We start from the raw sequence: 17,895 nt of genomic DNA on the forward strand, positions 1-17,895 counted from the left end.
TGTGGGCTACAGATTCTTTCGTTAAGTTTCTACATTTAGGATAATCTTGATTTTTTTTCTGATTTATATTTAACTATTCCTTTAGGAAAACCATTTTGTATCTTCCGATGACACTGCTACTGATCTCATAAAGAGGATATGTAAGATTCCATCGCTTAATTTCAACAGCTATTTGTATCACGACTAGTGATTAAGCATGGAAATCATATTGCTTTATATTGGAATAAGACAATTGACAATAAACTTTATATGTTTGAGCTCTGGTACTATCGTTCTCGACATGCTGCTTTATCTTTAATTTCTTGATGCAAGTCACTCTGTTGTAAAAATTAAGTCTATTCAAATTACTAGTATGTGAGGTCTATTCTCTCTGGTAAGTGATTATCCTATTATTCTATTTTTTGTTATGTATGGTTTGCAACGTTTATAATCTTTGCTCCATAAAGATGCCGACTGGCAGCTATGGTATTACTGCTGTTACCTTTTTTCGATTCAATATCTTTCTTAGACCTGGCAAATTATATGCCTCTATAGTAGCCTGCAATGGAATGCAGCTATTTCTGACGGATAGCTATAGCTGTTTGCTTGTTTTTAAGCCTTCTGGTGTACTTTTTATTGTTGGAAACTACGAACAATCGAAGTGAATACTTCAAACGTCCCGGGTTTTAACTACAGTGATTGCCACATTTAGTTCATTCCTGCTGCTTTCTGCACCTGAGAGCTAAGCTGGTTCACTATTGTATATTGTAGACTCTCTCAGACTGCCAATTGATGTTGTATACAATCAATCTTGGATATGATGAACTGTTCATCCGAGTTTGGACCAAGTTTGAACAGAGTTTGTGTGGTTAATAAGTCTTTGATAATTGTTTGTCCAACTAAATGTGCTAATTTGGTGGTAAATATTAGACATGTCAAGAGGGTGATTATACTTTTGTTGTTGGCTTGTGTAGTGATGCTGTATGTCCCACAATTGCTGATTGAGAGCAATGAAGACCTAAGAGCTAAAACAAATACTGCTCTTGTGCTGGACTAAACTATCATTTTGTAGATCCCACTGAACTTATTTCTTGGAAAGCTATTTATAGCAAAGTTGTATTTATTTAGGCAAGTTACTGCTATTGCAATCAAGATACAGAAGTCCTGTTCTTTTGCTAGACTAACAAAATCATAGTTGAGGATTCATGTTAATGTTGAGCCAAGGAGTAGAGGAAGCAAAAAACTATATTTATGAAGATGCTAGCCTCAATAAGAAGACCCTGCCTGCTTAAAGGTAATCCTTAAGTTCTTTTTGGACTATAAGGAAAACGAATGAAAACTCAAAAAAGAAAGGAAAAGTGGCTTCGCCCGGACTCGAACCGGAGACCTTCAGTGTGTTAGACTGACGTGATAACCAACTACACCACGAAACCTTGGTGGTATAGGTTTCTCCAGTTCTTCTATTTCTTACGTTTCAGATAATTTCGACCATCAAACATTAGTCAAATACTTAGATATAAAAACTTAGATTAAACACAATCTGGCCATTTCAGATTAAACGTCACTGAGTTCTATTAGTAATTTATACATATATGATTAATTTTTTAAGACAAATACAAAGTTACTATGTTCGACCGAACCCTTAATCATACACATTAGTGTTTTAAAACATATTTTTAGGACTAGCCTAGGGGCGGGGCACTGGCAAAACTCCTCGAGGCTCACGTGTGGGGCTTAATTCCTTGAGGCTGACGCCCTATGAGCCCGAATGTATGCCTAAACACATCTAACGCTCAACGTTTGGGGCACACCTGTGATTCTTAAATAAATTATGTGTCAAATTCCTTAATTAACACCGTTGACACTCATAATTCTTCAATAAATGAATGATGCTTAATAGTTAAAGATTGAGAGTAACTTAAATAGCAAGTCGTGCCTTAAATAGCAAGTCGTGCTATTGCATATTTATTATATCATTTTACTACATTATGAATTAAAAATTTAAAGATCCATGGGGATTACGCATCATGCCTCGGGCTTACACCTCGTTTCATGCTATGTAAAACGCCTTGCTTTACCCCGCAACACTGGCACACACTAGCTTCACTCTGGTTTTATGATTCTGGGGGAACTTGAACTATTTAGTGATACAATGTGTTTTTTGGATAATAGACTGATAGAATTGAGAAGAAAACAATCCTCTCTGTTATTTTTTTTTTAAAAAAAAATTACTACAATATTGATTTTATGCTGTGTAATCATCAGAACTACAATAGTACCCATTGAAATATAACTATATTTCTCATCAGCAAAGGAAAAGGAAACATAAGGGTATTTTATTCTTTATACATTTTTTAGTCCGTGCATATGGTTAAGGGGGCATAGTAAAATGTCAATATAACTAGTGGCAGAAATTTAAAAGAAAATAGTTTGGAGGGTAAGTTGAACTTAAAATCTTGTTAAGGGAAAAAATAAAAAAGAAATAAAGGTAGAACATTTGTACAATGGGTTTTCTCTTTCAAATTTCCCTTCTCAACTTGGATTCAAGAATCAAGAAGTGGGTTTTGTATATCAACATTCTCTTCTCAGACCCATTTTTCACTTTCTTTAATTCTCATTGATTACCAACTCATTTGTTAGTCTTTTGTCCATTGATATTTCTTCAGCAGTGCATCTTTGATATTTTCTCTTCTACTTTGCTCTTTATTGAAGTTAATTTGTTGTGTAAACAGGTGAAACATATCTATTAGGAGTTGCTTCTTGATTCAACAAAGTTGTTACAATGGGAAGATTCTTTTTACTTGAATACAATCAAATCCCTTCTCATGAGTACATCCATTGTGGTATATGCAGAACTCGAGTTGCATTCGTTGAGGATCACATTGCCACTGTATGTATTCTCACTCTCTCTGCATCAATTTTTGCATGTATACTAGTACTATTTCATGTTAAATGTTGTGGGTTTTTCAAATATTATTTTATGTTAAATGTGAAGACTCCAAATGGTTCTGTAGGGTACAGACATTTTTTTGAGACTCCACTTTAGGACAATCTTGAACTAATTTCTTCTGAATTGTACTCAACCATTTGTTTAGGAAAAATTATTTTCTATCTTCTGAAAAACTATTTCCTCAGCTATTTGTATCATGAATTGTGATTTAATTAAGCATGGATCCAGTACTCCTGCTTTTTCGGTTATATTTCTTGACTAAGCACAGAACAACTTGTTATGCTAATTTTCTTGTCTTGTACGCTTTGCAGGACATGTCAAACTCTAAGCCAAGAAGGATCTCCAGTAAAGTGTGAGTCTCTTGATTTCATGCAATTTTTAAAATTGGGATTTCAGCACCTTGAAATTTGTCATTTGCCTAAACTTTTTTTTGTATTCACACGTTACAAACCTTTATATATGCGTATATATGCAGGTTTAATGTTGAAATACCAGACGACATGAGTTATCACGAACAAGTAAATGGAAATACCCTAGTCGATACTTACTGTGTCCGATGTAGAATGCTGCTCGGGTGGAAACTTGTAAGATACTACTACTATTGAAGGGCATTTGATTTTCATGAACAGGACAATTTTGTTCTTCCTTTTAAAATACAGAATTTATGATTTCTCCAGATTGCAGTTTCCCATCCGTCCAGGTATCATAAAGAAAGAAGATTCGTGATGAAGTTGTAAGTTTCTAATTACAGATTTGCAAATAAAGACATATGTGGTATGACTTGTAAGGTGTTAATACAAATGAGTATTTTGTGGCAGGCACAAGCTTAGTTACTGGAATGATCCACGGTAAACAACGATGAACAAGTTGAAGGTGCTAATGATCAAGTTGGAGGCGCAAATATAATACTTCATGTTGGAATAAGGCAACAGACAATGAAATTTATATGTTTACTAATGACACCGAAATTGATGACCTCTGCTTAGTTTATCTTTAGTTTCTTGATGCAAGTCAACTGTCAAAAATCGAAGCATTTGGCAAAAGAATCCACTGGTTAAAAGTTACTACTAGTATGTGAGGTCTCTTCTCTCTAGTAAGCAATTGTTCTATTGTTCTATCTTTTGTGTTGTATGTTTTGCAACTTCTATAAACTTTGCTCCATAAAGATGCTGATCTGCTTGCAGCTGTGGTAATTATTTTTGTAATCATTTGCATGTTCTTCTGGTGCCTTAATAGCTTTTTATAAGCCTTCTCGTGTACTTATTGAACTAGGAGACTTACAATTATCGAAGTGCATATTTAGATGTCGCAAGTTTTAACTAAACGATAGCCACAATTAGTTCATTCCTGCTGCTTTCTGCACCTGAAAGCTAAGCTGGTTCACTATCGGATCTGATGAACTATTCATCCAAGTTTGTACTCAGTTTTGGTAATACTAAGTAATGGATAAAGCTGGCTAATTCTGTCTTTCTAGGGAAATATGATTGAGAACCTACTAAGGCCCTTGATTGTGCAAAGAAATGGTGCTAATTAGTTGGTAAATAAAGACACGTGTCAAACTGCTGAACTGGAGAAGCTAGTCCAAATGAATTCAATATATTTTGTCGTTGGCTTGTGAGTGTTGCTGTAATGTCCAACAACTGCTGATTGAGAGCACTGAAGTTTATCGCTGCCTGAAGGTGTAAGAGCTAATACAAATCCTGCTCTGGTGCTTACCATTTTGTAGATCCAACTGATTTTTTATTTTATTTTTCTAAGGAAAGCTATTTATAGCAAATTATTCCTGTGGCAAGTTGCTATTGCAATGTCGATATAAATCCAGGTTCTTGTGCTAAGACTAAACAATCATATTAGAGGAAGTAGAAACTTGATTTCTGAAGATGCCAGCCTCTTCATTTTTTTTTTTTTCTAAGGAAAGCTATTTATAGCAAATTATTCCTTTGGCAAGTTGCTATTGCAATGTCGATATAAATTCAGATTCTTGTGCTAAGACTAAACAATCATATTAGAGGAAGTAGAAACTTGATTTCTGAAGATGCCAGCCTCTTCATTTTTTATTTTATTTTTCTAAGGAAAGCTATCTATAGCAAATTATTTCTTTTGGCAAGTTGCTATTGCAATGTCGATATAAATCCAGGTTCTTGTGCTAAGACTAAACAATCATATTAGAGGAAGTAGAAACTTGATTTCTGAAGATGCCAGCCTCTCAACAAGAGGACCATGACGTCTTAAGTTGCAGGCACTAGGCCAGTTTAGCTTATTAAAGAAAACGAACTAAAACTTAAATAAGATAAAAACAAGTATGGCTTCGCCCGGACTCGAACCGGAGACCTTCAGTGTGTTAGACTGACGTGATAACCAACTACACCACGAAACCTTGACGCCTCAGTTTGTTCCAATTTAGTAATTATAGAACCAATCCTCGATCATTTGTGATTATCATCATACTACTTCCTCTGTCCCAATTTAGGTGATACATTTTCCTTTTAGTCTGTCCCAAAAAAAAAATCTACCTTTTAATATTTAGAAACAATTTAACTTGTTTTGTAGGGGCTGCTCAAGGATCTTCGTGGCCTAAAGCCAAACTTTGAAAAGAGGCCTTAAAAGATATTTTATTTTTTTAAAAAAAATTGCATACATACTTTTTTAAGCCTATATAATTAATCTAATTGTTTTAATATGATGTTATGACTGTTTAACCTAAAAATAAAGGGAACAGTTACATTTATTTAGGGGTTTAAAGGATATGTGATTTGTTTCGTTATCAGAAATGAAATAACTAATTAATAGAATAGGTCGTGATATTAAGTAAGTGAAATGATTGAAATAAATAATAATGGAATAATTAAGTCTGGGCTTGAGTTATCCTCGGAGTAAATCTTCTGATGAGCTTTATCCGGTGAGGACAATATCAAAGTTACAATAAGATTCCGGAGCAAATGAATAGCTTAAGAGAAACAATTTAAATAGCAAAAGCTTAAAAGAATAAAGTATAGTATATCGTATACGATGATGGCTTTAGGACTTTTCAGCTTCCTTTTATAGTACAAATAATCTTCTTCTTAAGCTATCATTACATTCTAATTAATGGCAATAAAGACCAATAAATATTGTTTAATGCCTAATAATAACGTCTGCTCCGTATACGGCTGGTCATGTAATATTATTCTTTCATTAATGACCCGGTGTCACTGCTTTTGGTAGATTAGCTCTGGTTACTACCGGAGTTCTTCGTCCTAAATAAATGAGTCCACTCATACCGTTACGTCTTCCCCTGCCAAGTGTTCCAATATTACTTTGCCACGTATCAGGCTGTATTTTGGCATGTATACAATGACGATGATTTAAGAGATAGACTGGATATACGTTCTTTTAAAACTCTACGCCGCTTAGTAGAAGAAGAAAACAATGAATAGATACATAGTACCACTCCAAAGAACGACATAACTTTTGTACGAGAATTAATCATGTCCCTATGCATCAAATTTAAATTATGACAACCCTATAATGTGTAAAATAATCTAGGATTTATATCGAGTAGTTTTTTTTGTACTCCTTGAATTTTCTTCATATTTGATCTTTAAAACTTACTTTTTTTGTATCTAAAAGACTATTAATAGGATCCTATTTCAAAAAATAATACTCAATTGTTGAAATCATCACTAAACAATTTTGTTTATACACTAGTTTTGTAGTACTTTTCCATTCAAAATTGCTACTAAAAAGGAAGCCTTCACAATTGAGGGGCCTAAGGCTGTGCTTTAGCCGCTTTATGCTAAAGCCGGCCCTGTTGTTTTGGATAACAAATTTCAAAAGTTTTACTACTTTCTTTCTTAAACTTCTTGTTTGGTTAAATGGTGCACATAAATTGGGACGGAGAGAGTAATTGATAGTCGTGTAGCTCTTAATAGGCTTTTAGAAAAGCTTTAAGCTTAAAAGGTTTGTGGGTAGGGTCATGGATGGTTTATTTGCGTGGGAGTTTTACAAGTTTTAAAATAAATTAGTTAATTAAAATAGGCATGAAAATGAGTAAAAATTGAGTAATTTTGTGGTTAAGTAAATTATTTTGATGATTTTTCTTCAATAATACTGAGTATTAAGTTTGCTGAGATTAACCTACTAGTGTCACATATATCAGGTTATCAGCCACTCCTATTAATTTTCTAGTTGTTGTAAGTAAATTTATGATTTTGGTTGGAGTTAAACTATTTTGGTGATTACTTTTTGGTGATTACTTGTTCTTTCTATTATTGTATACTTGCCTGATTGAATTGAAAAGAAAAAAGACCTCTTTGTATGTGTCTTTTATTCTAAAATTTACTACAATATTTGATTTTTATATTGACCCAAGTTACTAAAAAGTTCATATAGAACTACAATAATACACTTCGGGAAAAAAAGAAAAAAAAACTACAATAGTACACAACTCCTTATCAGTTTCTGATTTTTGAGATAAAAATTCACACAACAGTAATATAATTCAAGTATAACTGTATTTCTCATAAGTAAGAAAAGAAAAGGAAACATAACTGAAACAAATTTCCCTCCTATCTGAATTAACGGTCAAGAACTCATCTCAACTAAGAAAAGAAAAGGAAACATAACTGAAACAAATTTCCCTCCTATCTGAATTAACGGTCAAGAACTCATCTCAACTTGGATTCAAGAATCAAGAACTGATTCTTCTATTTCAATTTAGTCTCATCATTTCACAAGTATGCATCTACTCTATTATAATCACCAATCATTTTCTTAATTTCTTGAATTCTCTTCTGTTCCTATTACATTCTTTATATGGTTCGAAGTTCTTTTTTCCATTAATTTTTCAGCAGTGCATCTTTGATATTTCTCTTCCCACTTTGTTCTTTCTTGAAGTTAATTTGTTCTGTAAACAGGTGAAACAAATCTATTAGCAGTTGGTTCTTGATCCAACAAAATTGATACAATGGGAAGACACTTTTTAGTTGAATACGACCAAATCCAGTCTAATGATTGCATCTGTTGTGGTATCTGCAGAACTAGAATTGCATTCATCGAGGATCACATTACTAATGTATGGATTCTTACTCTCTCTGCATCATTTTTTGCAATTTATTACTATCAACTTGTTTGTGAACATACCAAATGGTTCTATGGCCTACAGACATTTTCTTTGATACTCCAAAGAAAATGTAGCAATTTCTTCTAAATTGTTCTTAACTTAACTATTCGCTTAGGAAAAACTATGAAATTACTACTGATTTCATAAAGGGGACATTTAAGATTCAATCCCTTAATTTCGACGGCTATTTGAATCATGAATTGTGACTAATTAAGCATGGAATCCAGTACTCTGTTATATTTCTTGACTAAGCACAGAACAACTTATTATGCTCATTTTCTTTTCTTGTACATTTTGCAGATAACCTATCGACATGGGATCTTTAACAAAGTGTAAGTCTCATGATTTCATGTTTAGAAATTGGTTTTACACACGATACAGCATCTTGTGATTTGTTATTTGCCTAAACTTTTTTCTGCGGTCTGAGGCACACATGCAAACGTTACATAACTTTATATATGCAGGTTTAATGTTGAAGTACCAGACGACGTGAGACATCATAAAGAAGTATATGGCCATACACTAGCCGATACATACTGCGTCCAATGTGGAATGCTGCTAGGGTGGAAACTTGTAAGATACTAATATTAGGGAGCATTTGATTTTCAAGAACAAGACGATTTTGTTGTTCTTTTTTGTTTTTAAATACAGAACTTAAGATTTTTCCAAATTTCAGTCCCCCAACCGCTGATCAGGTACTGTAAAGAAGGAAGATTCTTTATGAAATTGTGAGTTCCTAATTACAAATTTGCAGATTTAGACTGTACACATATGCGGTATAACTTGTAAGGTATTAATACATTTGAGTATTTTGTGGCAGGCACAGGCTTAGTTACTGGAATGATGAACAAGATGGAGGCGCTAATGAACAGGCTCCCAATGATCAAGATGAAGGTGCTAATGAGCAAAATGCTGATCAAGAACAGGTTCCTAATGAACAGGATTTAGCCGCTAATGAGCAAAATGCTGATCAAGATGGGGATGCTGATGTTATAGATAATATTGATCTCAATCCAGACCTATGAACCAACCATTGATGAAAATGCAGACATTGGCAGCTCACTGATCATGCTGATCAAACTGTAGAAACAGCGTACTAGGAATATAGACACTACCAGTGAACGCATTCACTAAAGTTCATATTTTTTCAAATAGAGTAATTCATAATTGTGTGATATTGTTTTCCCTTTTGGTGGGGTTACAGTACATATTTGTACTCATGTTGGAATAAGACAATCTGACAATGAACTTCATATGTCTGAGCTCTGTGCGACGAACCATTCTCTACTTCTTGTTTATCTTTTATTTCTTGATGCAAGTTAACTGTCATGGATTTAAGCATTTGGCAATGATAGCAAATTGAAAATGGACACTATCGTAAAAAGTAAGTCTGTTCAAATTACTAGTATGTGAGGTCTCTTCTCTCTGGTAAACAACAAAAGAAGTATCTTTTCTGTAGTATGTTTTACAGCTTCTATAATCTTTGCTCCATAAATAAGCCGACTTGCAGGTATTTGTAGTCATTTGCCTGGTCTAACCTACTGTTTTACTGCTGGTGCCTTAATACCACTGTTTATAAGCCTTCTGGGAACTACCAACAATCAAATTGAATACTATTGTCTATTCTAGACTAACTCTCAGACTGAAGTTGATGGATTTAATCAGTTTGGAATTTGATGAACTGTTCATTCAAATTTGGACTAAGTTTGAACAAGAGCTTGGACTGAGTTTTAGTAATACAAATAAATGGAAAAGCTGGCTAATTCTGTCCTAATAAGGAAATATGTTTTGAGAACTTGTAATAGTGTTATGACAAGGGCCTTGAATTTGATGTGGTTAATTAATCTTTGATATTTGCTTGTTCAAATAAAGTTGCTAATTAGTTGGTAAATAGACATGTCGAGCTCGAACTGCTGCAGTGGAGAAGCTAGTCCAAATGAACTCAAGAGGGATGATTATACATTTGTTGTTGGCTTGTGTTATTTAGGGATGGCAGTGGTGCGGTGCGGTGCGGGTGCGGTGTTCTGTCTAAACCCACAAAATTATAATTGCCCCCCCGCCCCGCATTGCCTCTAAACCCACGAAAACCCGCCCCGCACCCACACCCACATAAACCCGCCCCGCCCCGCCCCGCGTTCTTGTTTTATTTTTTATTAATTTTTTTTTTTTTTTGGAAATTACAACCAGATTTTTTTTCATGTAAAATTTGAAAGATACCAGGAGACAAATTTACAAACATATACTGCCTAAACATTCTTTGATTGTGAATGGACTGAAACTTTTAGATCTCTTATATAGCTCATTAAACCATAGAATATGGAATGATAGTTTTTTATCCATATCAATCATATCCACTTTCTTCAATTAGAAACACAAAAATTGAGGAATCGTTTAGTCTTGAGCAACAAGGGAAATAATTTGAAATCTAACAATGATGGTATTACCAAGAGATAAAAAATTGAAAGATATAGACAAAAATTTGTTGCATAATGGCTTCGATTTATACATCATACACTAATAACAAATAAGATTGACAACTTAACAATAATCAATGCTGGAAATTAGTTTACAATGATGCAATATCTAGCTTGACCAATATAAAGTAAAGAGCACACAATGGTCTAACGTGCTCTAACAAGCATTTCCAACAAATTGACAACCATCACTCTTTGTCATTCTTAAAATTCAATAGGCAAGTATTTGCTGAACAGTGGATGCAACAAGTGAGGAACAAAGCAGCACAATGATGATGTGAACCTGAGTTTCTGCGATGTGTCTGCTTTTTTCCTTGGACTGTTCCAAAGCAGACACACAAACATCATAAGAAACAAGAACAAAGAAAAACTACAACTGTAAAATACCAAGTATTTTTTTCCTCAACATCAGGACTAAACACAACACACATTCCAATCAATACAAACATAAAGAATATTGACACTGCTATTTTTTGAATCTTTTTACCAGATACATAAAGTAGCTATAAAAGAAGCTCTTCCTCTTCGTCAAGTAATGTTGGACATGAAAATTTGTCGACCGTAGAAGTCAAACCTAAAAAGAAACGTATGCAATCCAATTAATCAATATAATATAAAAAAAAAAAAAAATGAAAACCTTATTATCATAATAAGTCATTGAGAGAATTACTTACCATTTACTTCATTCCATAACCAAGCGAGCACACTCAAAGCCTCAGTAGTGTGGAGTCTACTGACGTGATAATCAACTCACCAGTGCTAAACCCTGATGCTGCAAGTAGTTCCAGTTATAGATTTTACCAAATGCAGAAACTTTAATCCATTTGTCTTCGTTTCTAACGATGGAGTTCGAGGTCATTCTTCTAAATACAAATCTAATGTGTGAGCCAAGGCAAATCTATAAAGGAAGCGGATCAACCTCAATAAAACCAACAACTTCATTAGCGGTAGTCGTATGTTTTAGGATTTTGTAATGTTTTAAAATCCCTAACTCCGCCCCGCACAAAATTAATTTTAAAACAAGAGAACCACTTGTGTTACTGCGCACCCAACCTTCTGAAATCCCTACTTAAAGTGCTGAATGTTGCTTGCTGATTGAGAGCACTGAAGGCCTAAGAGGTTAAAACAAACACTGCTCTTGTGCTGGACTAAACCATCATTTTGTATATCCAACTAAATTTTTTCTTGGAAAGCTATTTATAGCAAAGTTGTATTTATTTAGGCAAGTTACTGCTATTGCAATCTAGAGATGCTAGTCTCAACAAGAAGACCCTCTCTATTATAAGTTGCAGCACCAGTCCTGTTTTGGACTTTGAAAACTTAAATAAAATAAAAAGAAATGGCTTCGCCCGGACTCGAACCGGAGACCTTCAGTGTGTTAGACTGACGTGATAACCAACTACACCACGAAACCCTGATGCTGCAAGTAGTTCCAGTTATAGATTTTACCAAATGCAGAACTCCGTCGTTTCTAAGGATTCATGTTAATGTTGAGCCAAGGCGTAGAGGAAGCGGCAACTTGATTTCTGAAGATGTCCGCCTCTCAACAAGAGAACCACTTGTGTTACTGCAGCAACCTTCTGAAATCTGTAAAGTTGAACAGTTGCTTGGTAGAATCTACATGCAATCCCTTATCTTTTTATAGTTATTTGTTTCCCTCTCTATTATAGGCAATTATTTCCTAAAAAGTGTGTACCTCCTCTTATCCGATTCATGTCAATTTCTTAGGATGCGATTGTTATTTGCTGAAGTCTTCAGCATAAACATACGTAGTGAAAGGTTCCTTCCTGTTCAAGCCTCGAGGGAATTTCTATCTCTGATTTCACTCATTGTGAAGTTTAGAGTTTTACATAATAATTTCCTCTTCATTTGTTTGCTAATTATTCGTGACTACTAGACTTCTGAATTTTCCAGTGAGAAAGATAATTTGCACTTGGTCTGTTTAATAATTTATCTTGTCATCATTTCCCTTTTTCATGTTGAAATGCTCATAACTCATTTTGTAAATGAAGTATTTTTGATATTTGAGCAGTGAAAAGGTGGAGGACACAAGCACTGAAGTTTATCACTGCCTGAAGGCATAAGAGCTAATACAAGTACAAATCCAGTTCTTGTGATGGACTAAACTATCATTTTGTATATCCAGTTCTACTTTTTATTGGAAAGCTATTTATAGCAAAGTATACCTTTTGGCAAAGTTGCTATTGCAATCTGGAAACAAGTTTAAAATCATATTTGAGGCTTCATATGTTAATGTTGGAGCCAGAAGAAGCAAAAACTTAGATTTCTGAAAATGGTAGAAGACCCTGCCTTGTCAAAGGTAATCTCTCCTGTTTGGACAATAAGGAAAACGAAAGAAAACTCAAAAAGGCTGAGAGAAGTGGCTTCGCCCGGACTCGAACCGGAGACCTTCAGTGTGTTAGACTGACGTGATAACCAACTACACCACGAAACCTTGCTGGTAGATATTAACTCTGATGGTTCATTAGTTCGACAAGAGAGACCTTTTAATGCTTGTATATAGTAAACCAAGAACAGGGTCAAGATGCTGGCCAAGTAGGCATTTGAAAACCCGGAAATGGAAAGGATTAAGCCTGAGTTTATCTACAAAAGTTCTGTTTTTGGTCTATAATTCATTTCAAAGATCTGAGACCGTGAACTAGACTTTATACAATATGCAAAGACTTAACTGTTGAGATAGCTTCCAAAAATTAGGAAAAAAGGCACCTTATGATTGTAATGTGACTGCTTCTTCTGGCGAAATGGTGATTGATGAAATTAACTGAACTTTCAGATATAGAAATAAATTAGATGATGATTAATCAGAATATCTTTTATTAAGAAGCATCAAGTCTGCAGATATCTCTAGCTCACCTCAACAAATTACATCATGAGTAAGAACTGCAAATTAACATGTCCTACTATACAAGTAGAAGCAAAGCAACACTACAAGCTATGCACGACTGCGGATTGTGTTCATAAGTTATAAATCGACCAGAAAGTAGCTTAACTAAGACTTGAGATGCTAATCGTGTAACATGTAACATTGTATAATTAATTGGTCATATGCAGGGGTGATGGATATGTGGCCATAAGAGACCTATGCATCACTCACCTACTGCACTTACATTGAGAAAATTACAATAGTCTAACAATCAACAACACCATCAAGGGAAGAACGAACCGAGTTACAATATCAAACAACATCAAGGTAATTAGATGCGAGAAAACAAAGAAAAACCTAGATTACAAAAAATTCTAACCCTTCAAAAAAGCAACTGGCCGTCAAAATTAAGACATTGTACACAACTAGTATGAAGCTTAGAAACTGCCCACACAGTGAAAGTTCATCCACCAATCAACTTCCGCAAAATCTTAAATGAGTACTTATGAAGGCATCGGACACTCCATATTCCCGGCAGTTCTCATGACTATATTCTCAGTTCTCATTATTTCTCCCAACTTTCTTGCAGTTAAACATTGTTACAAACTAGTAAAACAAAATGAAATAAGCGAAAAGGAAAGAAGTGGGTGCATTCAATTGATAACAATAATATTTTGCTGGAAGACAAGAATTGTAATTTCAGAAAATGAAGATTGTTCGTTGAATATGTAATAAGAAATTACAATAACTAGAGCTTAATAACAACAACACTAGAGAGAGAAACCAACACAGCAACAAAGCAAATGTAAACTAAAATCTACAATTACTACCAAACAACAAAAACTCCACGATCTAACCACCAAAACCATAGAGAGTCCTGCCTTGTCTCTTAAGAGCATAGACAACATCCATAGCAGTAACAGTCTTTCTCCTAGCGTGCTCAGTGTAAGTCACAGCATCACGAATCACATTTTCCAAAAAGATCTTGAGCACTCCACGTGTCTCCTCATAAATCAGTTTCAACTCCAACCATTAAACACCTTCACCTGATATACAAGTAAAATGCTTCACTAACACCACCCCTACGTGCCAATCGACGAATTGCTGGCTTTGTAATACCCTGGATGTTATCTCTAAGCACCTTCCTGTGCCTCTTGGCTCCTCCCTTGCCCAATCCCTTACCTCCCTTTCCACGACCTGACATTTTCACAGACCAATTCGGAGATAATGACACTTCTAGGGTTGGAATGAAACTCACAAATGATGAGATTCGGTGTGGATGGTGGTGGGTATTTATATTTGGTGGATTTGGGTTTCGTGGGCGGTTTGAAATGTGGCGGGGCGAGAATCGTAGCCGCTAAAATTTTGGGGATGTACTTCTTAATCAACGGATAATAGTGGTGATCCATGTGAGAGGTGGAGACTGAATATGAGTCGTTGATTGGGATGTGATCTTACGGTGAAAACCTCTTCTTTGGGTGTGGGCGCGGATTGTGTTTTTTCAATTAGAGGAAAGAGGCTTACGAGAATCTAATCTTCTCACTAACATATTTTGAATAACTATTTAGTGGGCCGAAGAAAAGAATGGCAACTTTACATAAATAACTACTTTTAAATGTTTGTTTTCAATCAGTACCTACATATTTTGTTGAAATACTTATATTAGGCATTTTCAAATCCTTTATTTCACCTCGAGATATGTATTTTGATATTCTTACTAACTCGATTAACTTTCCTTGAACCTTCGATGAAGAACGAACCGAGTTACAATATCAATCAACATTTGCGAGAAAACAAAGAAAACCTAGATTACAAAAAATTCTAACCCTTCGATGTCAAAATTAAGACATGTATTTAACTGTATTTAAAACTATTTGAGCTACCTTGCAGTTAAACATTGTTGACTATATTCGAAAAAGGAAAGAAGTGGGTATTTGAATGTATTTCAACAAAATATTAAATTCATTGTGTACATTTGAAATACATATGAAGTCAAATACATTCAACAAAAATACGATCTAACCACCAAAACCATAGAGAGTCCTGCCTTGTCCTTAAAATATATAGCAGTAACATATAGTCACAGCATCACGAAATAAACTCAAATGCACGCAGATACACTCGAATACACTTAGGTACTTGCCCAATCCCTTACCTCCCTCCACGTATATGAGATACTTCTAGGGGAAAATAAGCCTGGCGGGATTACGGCTAGACGAAATGCAATCAACTAAATACATTAAACTTGTATTTACACTTAAAAAATGACAAAAATACACTAAGATTCTGAAATACAAGAAGGAGAAGAAGCCATGAATTCCGGTCAAATCTTCGGTCAAATATAAAAAAAAATACAGTAAAAAAAATGGCTAGTGTATTTAAAAAGGAAGAATACAATCAAAACCGTTGACTATATTCGGATCTTCATTGTGTACATTTGCTAAATACAAAATACATTCACATGTATATTACACTAAAAAAAAATACATTCAAATCCTTTTAAAATACACCGTATTTATTCAAAAAAAATATTGTATTCATATACGGATACGCATCTCCGCTAAAACTTACCACCGTATTTACACTAAAAAAAAATACAAATTACATTGTATTTTTTACACTAAAAAAAACTAGTCGGATCTCCAGCGAAATACAAAATATATTGTGTATTAGTTGTATACAACTCCGGTAGCACTCGTCCTTTCAGATCTGAGTTCAATTTGATCTCAAAAATCATTCACTCCAGCGAAATATATTAAATACACATTGTATTTGGCGTCACTCTTCCTTTCAGATCTCAGTTTAATTTGATCTCAAATTGCATCAATTAAACACATGATGCTTCATAACATTTCTATTGTCTTATTCGATCGTATAGCTAAAGCATTTGGCTTTTACCTTTTCAATTGTGGCAGGGGAAGGGTCCTTTTTTCATGAGATTATCTGGTCGAAATTGAGTAGATAAAGTAAGAAAATAAGTTATCAATCCTTGTCAAAGTATCAAAACGTTGTGGTGAAATTCTATGCTAGTCCTAAATTTTTTATCGGGAGAAGGCTCAAAAATACGCCTCTACTTTGAAAAAAGGGCTAAAAATATCCTTCGAATTTATTTTGGGTCAAAAATACCCCTCTCATCCTTAAAGTTTTCAAATATACCCCTGTCTTAAGGGAAATTATCCCCCAAAATAACCCAAAATTATTTTTTAAACCCGCTCCATCATTTAAACCCGACCCAACTAAATAATTACCCATAAGATTCCCTTATTCCCCCAATACGTAAGTTTGAAGTTTGAGGAAATTGGGGGAATAAGGGGATCTTGTGGGTTATTATTTAGTTGGGTTGGGTTTAAATGATGGAGCGGCTTTAAAAAATGATTTCGGGTTATTTTGGGGGATAATTTCCATCAAGACAAGGATATATTTGAAAACTTTAAGGATGTAAGGGGTATTTTTGACCCAAAATAAGTTTGGAGAATATTTTTAGCCCTTTTTTTCAAAGTAGAGGGGTATTTTTGATCATTTTCCCTTTTTTATCACCGCAACAGGCTTCACTCACTCCGGTGAACGGCGGCATGTATGACTAAAGCAATGGCGGCGGAAAGTGTTGGTTGCTTGTGGTTCGCGAAGCTCCGGTTGCTCGTTGGAGGAGAGCTCCAGCAATCGTGTTAAGGAGAGGGAGAGGAGAGAGGTGTTGTTGTCGTGGTTCGGCGCGGAGCTCCAGCAGTGGGGCAGCGGCGGTTGGGTTAGTGAATAGGAATGATAGAGAAAGTTTTTTAGGGTTTTAAGAAGATGAAAAATCTGAAATGCGTATTGAGGGAGAATAGAGAGAGGTCTATGTATTTTGATATAGCTGCTAATAGTAATTTACAAAATTAATTTAGCTTCTAAATATAAATAAATCAAAAGATAGTTATTATTAATAATTATTTCTTAGAGGTAGCTACACCAATTAATTTTAAATTATATGCGTAATCTTTATTTAAATTATTAAGAGTAAGATGTCTGAATCTAGATATAAATCTGAGTATTAAGATGTATATCAAGATTAGAACGTATGAATCTTAATACACACCTGAATGTTTTGATGTTGTATTAAGATTTGAATACTAAAAAATACTAAAATAATTAAAATTGTTTGATTTCTCAACACCTAAATATAAACAACTTGTCTTTAAAATTGAACATTACTCCCTCCGTCTGAATTTATATTAGGGTGTTGGAGTGGCACGAGGTTTAAGAAAGAAAAGAAGATTTTTTATTCTTGTGGTCTAAAACAAGCCAAATAAATCTTTGTGGCTAGAAATCATAGCATTAAGGGTAAATTGAAAATTTTAGAGTTAATTTGTTGTTAAACATAGAAAAGTGTCATTCTTTTTTTAACTAACTAAAAAAAGAAAAAAAAAGTATCATATAAATTAGGATAAAGGGCTTAATAACTCTATCAATAATATGTTTTTAAAAAAACTATATGGTTGTTGATGTTTGTGGGTGGCGACTAGAGATTGTA

At 34.4% G+C, this 17,895-nt stretch overlaps 2 protein-coding genes and 4 non-coding genes across 6 annotated transcripts; 1 reads left to right on the plus strand and 5 right to left on the minus strand.

Moving 5' to 3' along the window:
• Positions 1–1,338: 1,338 nt before the first annotated feature.
• TRNAV-AAC (transfer RNA valine (anticodon AAC)) lies at positions 1,339–1,412 on the minus strand. The gene has a single exon. It is a non-coding gene; the product is annotated as a tRNA-Val (tRNA).
• Positions 1,413–2,761: 1,349 nt separating this feature from the next.
• LOC132054033 (uncharacterized) lies at positions 2,762–9,055 on the plus strand. Its single transcript, XM_059446115.1, has 6 exons — positions 2,762–2,869; positions 3,241–3,281; positions 3,405–3,513; positions 3,607–3,629; positions 3,748–3,777; positions 8,851–9,055. Exons 1-6 carry the CDS (start codon positions 2,762–2,764, stop codon positions 9,053–9,055), a joined length of 516 nt encoding a protein of 171 aa, XP_059302098.1.
• Positions 5,233–5,306, minus strand: TRNAV-AAC (transfer RNA valine (anticodon AAC)). Its single transcript has one exon. It is a non-coding gene; the product is annotated as a tRNA-Val (tRNA).
• A 2,789-nt stretch (positions 9,056–11,844) lies between the features above and the next one.
• TRNAV-AAC (transfer RNA valine (anticodon AAC)) lies at positions 11,845–11,918 on the minus strand. The gene has a single exon. It is a non-coding gene; the product is annotated as a tRNA-Val (tRNA).
• A 967-nt stretch (positions 11,919–12,885) lies between these two features.
• Positions 12,886–12,959, minus strand: TRNAV-AAC (transfer RNA valine (anticodon AAC)). The gene has a single exon. It is a non-coding gene; the product is annotated as a tRNA-Val (tRNA).
• A 1,281-nt stretch (positions 12,960–14,240) lies between these two features.
• LOC132054034 (histone H4-like) lies at positions 14,241–14,592 on the minus strand. The gene is made up of 2 exons (XM_059446116.1): positions 14,435–14,592; positions 14,241–14,319 (listed from the first exon to the last, which is right to left on the minus strand). Exons 1-2 carry the CDS (start codon positions 14,590–14,592, stop codon positions 14,241–14,243), a joined length of 237 nt encoding a protein of 78 aa, XP_059302099.1.
• Positions 14,593–17,895: the final 3,303 nt, after the last annotated feature.

This window comes from Lycium ferocissimum, chromosome 4 (genome assembly GCF_029784015.1).
Source record: "Lycium ferocissimum isolate CSIRO_LF1 chromosome 4, AGI_CSIRO_Lferr_CH_V1, whole genome shotgun sequence".
NCBI lineage: Eukaryota > Viridiplantae > Streptophyta > Magnoliopsida > Solanales > Solanaceae > Lycium > Lycium ferocissimum.